This window comes from Petromyzon marinus, unplaced genomic scaffold, assembly GCF_048934315.1.
Source record: "Petromyzon marinus isolate PM22_M1 ecotype Great Lakes invasive population unplaced genomic scaffold, UKy_Petmar_22M1.pri1.0 PM_Scaffold_14, whole genome shotgun sequence".
Classification (NCBI taxonomy): Eukaryota; Metazoa; Chordata; class Hyperoartia; order Petromyzontiformes; family Petromyzontidae; genus Petromyzon; species Petromyzon marinus.
In genome coordinates, this window is record NW_027423102.1 from 1,035,768 (window position 1) to 1,044,989 (window position 9,222).

Here is a 9,222-nt window from a genome sequence, read left to right on the forward strand (position 1 = left end):
GGGGCCTCCGGCACAAGCTTATTAGCTATATACTTAATTCGCGGTTTAGTGGTAATTAATTGAAGGTGGAGGGGTTACCAGCCCCTCGCACCCGTCCAGAGCTCCCGTTTAGACCCTGTGGTGGACACAGATGCCATGAGGGGAGGAGCCAATCGAAATTGGACCTCCCCCCACAGCACTGTCCACGGCAGAGTTGCCCGTCCGGCACCACGAGGAGGTAGGGGGTTGTTTTGCCGGACGGACCTACACACACGTACACACACACGTACAGATACACACGTACACACACACGTACACACACACACGTACACACACACGTACAGACACACACGTACACACACACACGTACACACACACACACGTACAGACACACACGTACACACACACACGTACACACACACACGTACAGACACACACGTACAGACACGATCAGATCGGAACGTGACGTACGTCTAGCGAACGTCATATCCTCACCCCGCCTCACCCCCCTTCTTGTCCTTCCCCCCCCCCTCCGTGCCCCCCCTAACCCCCTCCGTGCCCCCCCTTACCCCCCTCCATGCCCCCCCTCACCCTAGCTGGGATCCGGAACTCCGCATGACACCGGAGCAGGCGCTGGCTCACGGCTGGCTCCAGAGCGACGACACCGCCAGCCCCAGCGACGACCTCCCCACCACCAGCCGGGCCCTCCCCACCACCAGCCGGGCCCTCCCCACCACCAGCCATGCCCTCCCCACCACCAGCCGGGCCCTCCCTACCACCAGCCGGGCCCTCCCCACCACCAGCCGGGCCCTCCCCAGAGCTGTGAAGCCACGGTGAGGCTCTCTCTGTGTGTATGGGTCTCTGTGGGTCTCTATGAGTCTCTATGAGTCTCTGTGTGTATGGGTCTCTGTGTGTATGGGTCTCTGTGTGTCTCTGTATGTGTATGGGTCTCTAAGAGTATGGGTCTCTGTGAGTATGGGTCTCTGTGAGTTTCTGTGGGTCTCTATGAGTATGGGTCTCTGTGAGTCTCTGTGGGTCTCTATGAGTATGGGTCTCCATGAGTATGGGTCTCTGTGAGTCTCTGTGGGTCTCTATGAGTATGGGTCTCTGTGTGTATGGGTCTCTGCTGGTCTCTATGAGTATGAGTCTCTGTGAGTCTCTGTGAGTCTCTATGAGTATGGGTCTCTGCTGGTCTCTATGAGTATGGGTCGCTGTGAGTCTCTGTGGGTCTCTATGAGTATGGGTCTCTGTGAGTCTCGGTGGGTCTCTATGAGTATGGGTCTCTGTGAGTCTCGGTGGGTCTCTATGAGTATGGGTCTCTATGAGTATGGGTCTCTGTGGGTCTCTGCTGGTCTCTATGAGTATGGGTCTCTGTGAGTCTCTGTGGGTCTCTATGAGTATGGGTCTCTGTGAGTCTCTGTGGGTCTCTATGAGTATGGGTCTCTGTGAGTCTCTGTGGGTCTCTATGGGTATGGGTCTCTATGAGTATGGGTCTCTGTGAGTCTCTGTGGGTCTCTATGAGTATGGGTCTCTATGTGTATGGGTCTCTGTGTGTATGGGTCTCTGCTGGTCTCTATGAGTATGGGTCTCTGTGAGTCTCTGTGGGTCTCTATGAGTATGGGTCTCTGTGTGTATGGGTCTCTGCTGATCTCTATGAGTATAGGTCTCTATGAGTCTCTGTGGGTCTCTATGGGTATGGGTCTCTATGAGTATGGGCCTCTGTGAGTCTCTGTGGGTTTCTATGAGTATGGGTCTCTGTGAGTCTCTGCGGGTCTCTATGAGTATGGGTCTCTATGAGTATGGGTCTCTGTGAGTCTCTGTGGGTCTCTATGAGTATGGGTCTCTGTGAATCTCTGTGGGTGTTTATGAGTATGGGTCTCTATGAGCATGGGTCTCTATGAGTATGGGTCTCTATGAGTATGGGTCTCTGTGAATCTCTGTGGGTGTCTATGAGTCTGTAGAAACTCGTGATGGGCAAGTCCACTCCTGGGGGTGGGGACCGACTGTGACCTCTGGCCGTAGTCGCGCGATGCTGACGTGGTGGTGCTGTGGTGTTGCTGCCTCTCTCTCCACAGAGCTCAGCCGGAGAAGAGGCTCCCATCATCATCATCATCAACATCCTCCTCCTCCGATGAGGAGGGGGAGGAGGAGGAGCAGGAGGAGGAGGAGAAGGAGGAGGATGAGGAGGAGATGGAGGAGGACGAGGACGAGGAGGAGGATGAGGATGAGGAGGATGAGGATGAGGAGGATGAGGAGGAGGAGGAGGATGAGGAGGATGAGGAGGAGGATGAGGAAGATGAGGATGAGGAGGATGAGGATGAGGAGGATGAGGAGGAGGATGAGGACGAGGAGGAGGAGACGGAGGATGAGGAGGAGATGGAGGAGGACGAGGAGGCGGAGGAGGCGATGGAGGAGGAGGAGTTGGATGAGGATGAGATGGATGAGGAGATAGAGGAGGAAACGGGGGATGAGGAAAAGGATGAGAATGAGGAGCAGGAGAACAAATGTGAGGAGGAGGGGGGTGATGAGGAGACAGAGGAGGAGGTGGAGAAGGTGGTGGTCGTGGTGGTGCAAGAGGTCGAGACGAAGGTGGTGAAGATGGAAGTGAACGAGGACAAGATGGAGGAGGAGGAGAAGACGGAGGAGGAGAAGGAGGAGAAGGACGAGAAGATGGAGGAGAAGGAGGTGGAGGAGGTGGAGGAGGAGACGGATGAGGAGAAGGAGGAGGAGAAGGAGGTGGTGGTGGTGGTGGCCGTGGTGCAAGAGGTCGAGACGAAGGAGTTGGAGGAGGAGACAGAAGAGAACAAGGAGAAGATGGAGAAGATGGAGGAGGTGGAGATGCGGCAACAGCAGAAGAAGGAGGAGGAGGAGGAGGAGAAGAAGAAGAGGAAGCGAGGGGGCTTGGCCCAACTGGGCAGGGCGCTCCGCTCACTCCGGTCGCTCTTCGGCCGCCTGCTGCTGTGTGGTGGACGGCCCACGGCAGAGTAGCGGCGTGGTGGTGGTGGTGGAGTCGGTGCCATCCACCACCACGAGCAGCACCACCACCGCACGCACCACCCACTCACCCCGTAACACCACACTCACCACACACACCCAGCCACACACACCCAGCCCACACACACACACTCACCCCACACACACACACACTCACCCCACACACACACACACTCACCCCACACACACACTCACCCCACACACACACTCACCACACACACACACACTCACCACACACACTCACCACACACACACACTCACCCCACACACTCCCGTGGGGAAACAGCTGTGGCAGAAGACGAAAGAGTGGAAACCCAGACATGGACTGGACACAGCCACTCTGACTGCACTCACCACACAGCCCACCACTCACTCACCACACACTCAGCCCAGTAGCCTACCCAGGGCCCACTTACCCCGGGACTCCAGCCCATGCTGGTTTTCATCCGGTGGCAGTCCTCAAAGGAGGAGGATGAGGGAGGGAGTGACCTCGCCACACGGTTTCCAGGACATGGGGAGGGGGAAGGGAGGCCTGGTGCAGGCACTGGGCGAGAAGCCTGTCTAGGCCCTGCCACGTGAAGTTTGTTTAAGAAAAAATGTTATAATTTAATCATATATAGCTCTGTACATAATATCGTAGTTTTGAATGTTATTATTGTAAATATTATAATTATTGTAAGAATGTTGTGTTCTTCTAAGAGGGTTGTTATTGTGCATAAAGTCACCGGGACGTGAGATGACCTTGCGGACGTTGATTTTGTGGGGTCTGGTGCCGTCGATTGTCAGTGACGTGTGGGGTCTGGGTTCATCTTGGCCGTGTCACTGGGGTTTATAATGGGCAGGTAGGGTGGGTTCATCTTGGCCGTGTCACTGGGGTTTATAATGGACAGGTAGGGTGGGTTTATAATGGGCAGGTAGGGTGGGTTTATAATGGACAGGTAGGGTGGGTTTATAATGGGCAGGTAGGGTGGGTTCATCTTGGCCGTGTCACTGGGGTTTATAATGGGCAGGTAGGGTGGGTTTATAATGGACAGGTAGGGTGGGTTATAATGGACAGGTAGGGTGGGTTTATAATGGGCAGGTAGGGTGGGTTTATAATGGGCAGGTAGGGTGGGTTTATAATGGGCAGGTAGGGTGGGTTTATAATGAACAGGTAGGGTGGGTTTACAATGGGCAGGTAGGGTGGGTTTATAATTGGCAGGTAGGGTGGGTTTATAATGGGCAGGTAGGGTGGGTATTTAATGGTCAGGTAGGATGGGTTTATAATGGACAGGTAGGGTGGGTTTATAATGGACAGGTAGGGTGGGTTTATAATGGGCAGGTAGAGTGGGTTAATAATGCGCAGGTAGAGTGGGTTTATAATGGACAGGTAGGGTGGGTTTATAATGGGCAGGTAGAGTGGGTTTATAATGGGCACGTAGAGTGGGTTCATAATGGACAGGTGGGGTGGATTTATAATGGGCAGGTAGGGTGGGATGGCGATTGGACGCCTTCCCCACGTAAGATGGCGGTTAGGTGCCTTCCCTATGCAAGATGGCGGTTGGGCGCCTTCCCTTGGTCCCTTTCCAAATAGATTGGTCCCTTTCCACGTTAATGGGTCTCTTTGTGAGTCTGTGGGCGTATGTTGTGAGTCTACCGGCGTCCGTTGTGAGTCTGCTTGTGTCCGTTGTGAGTCTGTGGGTGTCCGTTCTGAGTCTGCGGGTGTCTGTTGCGAGTCTGTGGGTGTCCGTTGTGAGTCTTCCGGCGTCCGTTGTGAGTCTGCTTGTGTCCGTTGTGTGTCTGTGGGTGTCTGTTCTGAGTCTGCGGGTGTCTGTTGTGAGTCTGTGGGTGTCTGTTGCGAGTCTGTGGGTGTCCGTTGCGAGTCTGCGGGTGTCTGTTGTGAGTCTGTGGGTGTCCGTTCTGAGTCTGCGGGTGTCTGTTGTGAGTCTGCGGGTGTCTGTTGTGAGTCTGTGGGTGTCCATTGTGAGTCTGTGGGTGTCCGTTGTGAGTCTGCGGGTGTCCGTTGTGAGTCTGTGGATGTCCATTGTGAGTCTGCGGGTGTCCGTTGTGAGTCTGTGGGTGTTCCTTGTGAGTCTGTTGGTGTCCGTTGCGAGTCTGTGGGTGTCTGTTGTGAGTCTGTGGGTGTCCATTGTGAGTCTGCGGGTGTCCGTTGTGAATCTGTGGGTGTTCATTGTGAGTCTGCGGGTGTCCGTTGTGAGTCTGTGGGTGTTCATTGTGAGTCTGTGGGTGTCCGTTGCGAGTCTGTGGGTGTCCGTTCTGAGTCTGCGGGTGTCTGTTGTGAGTCTGCGGGTGTCCGTTGTGAGTCTGTGGGTGTCCGTTGCGAGTCTGTGCGTGTCCGTTGTGAGTCTGCGGGTGGTGTTAGTGATTGTGGTTGTTAGTAGTGGTGATAGTGGTGGTGTTACTGGTGTTAGTGATGGTGGTGTTGGTGGTATTAGTGATGGTGGTGTAAGTGAGGTGATCAGATGCCATGGTGGTCCCCATCTTTAAGAAGGGAGACCGCACAGACTGTAACAACTACAGGGGCATCTCACTCCTCAGTGTGCCGGGAAAGGTCCTGGCAAGGATTATTCAACACTGCCTTACCAGGCATGCTGAGGAGAGGCTTGCGGAGCCCCAATGTGGTTTCAGGAAAGGGTGGTCCTGCACAGATGCCATATTTTCTGTCCGTTTGCTAAAGCAGAGGTGTAGGGAATTCCAACAAGACCTACATCTCTGCTTTATTGACCTGGTAAAGGCCTATGACACCATAAGTAGGCCTGCTCTCTGGCTTCTTCGTGCTTTCGGAGTCCCTGACCCGCTGCTCACGATCTTTAAGGACCTTCATTATGGTGAGCGGACCCGGGTAAAACTACATTGCCGGGAGTCGGAGCCATTCCCTGTTCACCTTGGGGTGCGACAGGGATGTCCTCTGGCTCCAACATTATTTAACATCTATTTCGACCACGTAGTTCGTGAGGCCTTCAGTAGCTGTACCGGAGGAATTTCCATCTGGTACAGATACAGTGGGAGGCTGATCAATGCCCGGATGCCGTCAAGGGATGGCTCCCTATTGGTCAACCACGTTATGTATGCCGATGACGTGATAATTGCGGCTCACTCAGAGGAGGAGTTGGAGGCGCTGCTGCTAAAACTGGAGTGTGCCACTAAGAGGTGGGGCCTTACCATCAGCCCCACCAAAACGAAGCACCTGCCTGGGTATTTTGTACCATCGAGCACTCCACCCCCACAACTCCCAATCGGTGATGGGGCAGTTGTGGAGAGAGTGGAAAGTTTCCCATACCTGGGCAGTGTGCTCATGACCGTCTCCGGTTTAACAGCAGAGGTCTCACTCCGAATCAGTCGAGCGGCATTATCTTTTCAGCAGTTGGGTAACGCTGTGTGGAAGCTACCTGGTCTGTCGCTCCACACGAAGCTTCGGGTCTTCTCAGCCACAGTCATTCCCTCCCTTCTCTACGCTTGTGAAACGTGGACCCCCCTAATGGAACATCTTTGCCGGTTAGAAACGTTGAGGCTGGTCTGCCTCCGATCAATCCTGGGTTTAACAAGGCTGGATTGTGTGAGGAGCTCACAAATCCTCGAAAGATCTGGACAAAGCCCCATCAGTGAGCTCCTCCGGCAGTCAAGGCTGCGTTGGCTGGGCCATGCAGCCTGCATGCCCAATCACCGCATGCCCAAGCAGATTTTATTTGGCCGGATCGAGGGGGCTGAACGGACGCAGCACGGGCTAGAGAAGAGATGGAATGATGTGGTACAGCAGGATGTGGAGCTGAGTGGACTTGCCGATAACTGGTACCAGCTGTGTCAAGATCGGCCTCTGTGGAAGAGGCTCGTGAAGGACGCTACTGGGCAGTTGGAGGCAGTCGCCCTCCAACAACAACGGAGAGCGCAGGAACGACGCTCCCAACAACGAGCAGAGCGCCGGATGGCTAAAGCACAGCAAGTTGGCACAGTAAGGGGCACAGGTGGTGCATCAGCCAGTCATCTCAGTCAGTCGACCTGTGGCACCTGGGTCTGCCCCGTGACCTCCTGCCAGCGGGCGGGCGTTCGACACTTCACTTGGCCTCAAGGTGCACATGGCCTGGCACAAGCGTCGTGGTGACATCACCGCCACTTAGTGGCGAATGGCGATTGTTGTTGTTGGTGTTAGTGATGGTGGAATTTTTGTTGCTGGTGTTAGTCGTGGTGGTGTTAGTGATGGTGGTATTATTGGTGCTGGTAGTGGTGTTCGTGGTGGTCTTAGTGGTGGTGTTAGTGTTGGTGGTATTATTGGTGGTGGTGTTAGTAGTGGTGTTAGTTATGGTGTTAGTGGGGTAGTGTAGCGGTTAGCGCGCTGCTCTAAGAACCTGGCGACCTGGGTTTGATTCCCGCTCACAGCCAACATTGGTGACGATTATCTGAACTGGTCCTGGGCCTCACCCTAGATCGACTCAGCCTTAAATGAGTACCTGGTGGGAGGTGCAAACATTGCCACTGGGGAGACAAAGGCGGCCGGGCGTGGTGTTGGCTACCCACCCTCTCGTGTGCCGTGCCGGCCTTCATAGGTGCTCGCGGACAGCACTTGCCCCAACAGTCTGTTAAGGCTATACGGGGGATCTTTGTCTTTGTTCGTGGTGTTAATTGTGGTGTTAGTAGTGGTGTTCGTAGTAGTGGTGTTCGTAGTAGTGGTGTTCGTAGTGGTGGTGTTCGTAGTGGTGGTGTTGGTGGTGTTAGGAGTAGTGTTAGTAGTGGTGTCCGAACAGAGGAGCAATGCTCACGACAACAACCTTTGAGCCGGGCATCTAAAATGCAGCAAGTTGGCACAGTCATCTCAGTCAGACAACTCATGGCACCTGGGTCTGACCTGTGACCGCCTGTCAGTGAGCCTTCGGCACTTCACGTGGTCTCAAAGTGCACCTGGCCTGGCACAGGCGCCGTGGTCACATCACCGCTACTTAGTGGCGAATGGCAGTTGTTGTTTTTTGTATTTTTCGTATTGTGTGACTGGTGAGGATGTGAGTCCGTGTTGATGAGAGTCCGCATTGTGACGTGACGTGGGTTTAGACGTGGGTGTGTCATGCCCCTTCAACTCTGCGTGTCCCTTGCCTCTGTCTGCCGCTCTCCACGCAGAGACCCGGACCGCGCGAGAGACACCGTGAGCTCTGAGCACCCTCGTCTGCAAGTTGCTACCATGGAGGTACATGTGGCTCCTCGACTCGTGTGGTGAAGTATGGGTGGACGTGTGTTCTCCCCTCTGCGTGTGCCTACCTGTCACCTGTATACCTGGGTGTGCTTCTCCTTGCCCGCCTAAGTGTGTGCGCGTCTATCAGAGTGTCTCTCCGAGATCCTGTTGGTGTACGTGCCCGTCTACGCGTGAGCATCTACAGCGCTGTTATCTATCCACTGATGGATGAACGCCTCTCTCCCTGAGACCCTACTACCCCTCACATCCTGTGATGGAATAATCTGCCAAGCGCCGATTTCGTCGCACCATCTCTCTAGCGGCTCTCCTCTCTGATGTGTTCTGTTCCTTGGTTGTCGCTCCGTTATTATTCTTGACCGTGAGCCATTGTTGTCCCTCCTAGCCATGGCTCGTCCGGCCCGAGTCCCACTCACTCCTCTTAACAGTTTGAACGATGCCATTGACCTGCGTGTGACCTCGAAATCCACACGTCTTTCATTGTAAATCCAAGCATGGCAACTGATATTGGCCAAATATCCCAACGCTGAGAACTGGCAACATCTCGGCAGGACCCTCCTGAATGTGGAGCCCAGGATGTCAGAGATGCTGGCTCAGTGCTCGCCCACTGCACTTGCTCCAACATCTTAATCAAGCCCATGTGGTGGACGTTTGGCTTTGTGTGTGTAGATCAGCCGAGCTGGAGAGGCTCAGAGTAACGGCGAGTCTTGCACCACGTGGAGTGCGCTGTCCTCAGCGCGCACCGGCTCCATCCGCAGCAAATCGCCACAAGGTAAGAATAGAAATGAGTGACGTCAAGATGGCCACGCTGAATGGTGGGACATCACGACGGTCATGTTTCAAGGGGGACGTCACAGTGACCATGATGCATGGGGGACTTCATGGTGGCCATGTTGCATGGGTGATGTACCGTTCGAATTTTGCCGTTCTCTGGTCTAACACCGACGAGACAAGGTCATAAAGAAGGCTGTCTCTGGTGCGGGCCAGTCAGTTTCAAAGACAATGCCCATATATTATCGGAGCATGTTTGTTTGCATATTTTTCCACAAGTACGTGTGGTAAATGCAGACTTG

The 9,222-nt window shown here is 54.4% G+C and overlaps 1 protein-coding gene across 1 annotated transcript in view; it reads left to right on the forward strand.

Moving 5' to 3' along the window:
• The window catches only part of LOC142922687 (dual specificity tyrosine-phosphorylation-regulated kinase 4-like), a 100,201-nt gene extending 99,214 nt beyond the window's left edge, over positions 1-987 (forward strand). Inside the window, exon 8 of the mRNA XM_076063515.1 lies at positions 576-987. Coding sequence (XP_075919630.1) covers positions 576-816 — 241 coding nt within the window. The 3' untranslated portion in view covers positions 817-987. The remainder of the gene's footprint in view (positions 1-575) is intronic.
• The last annotated feature ends 8,235 nt before the right edge of the window (positions 988-9,222 follow it).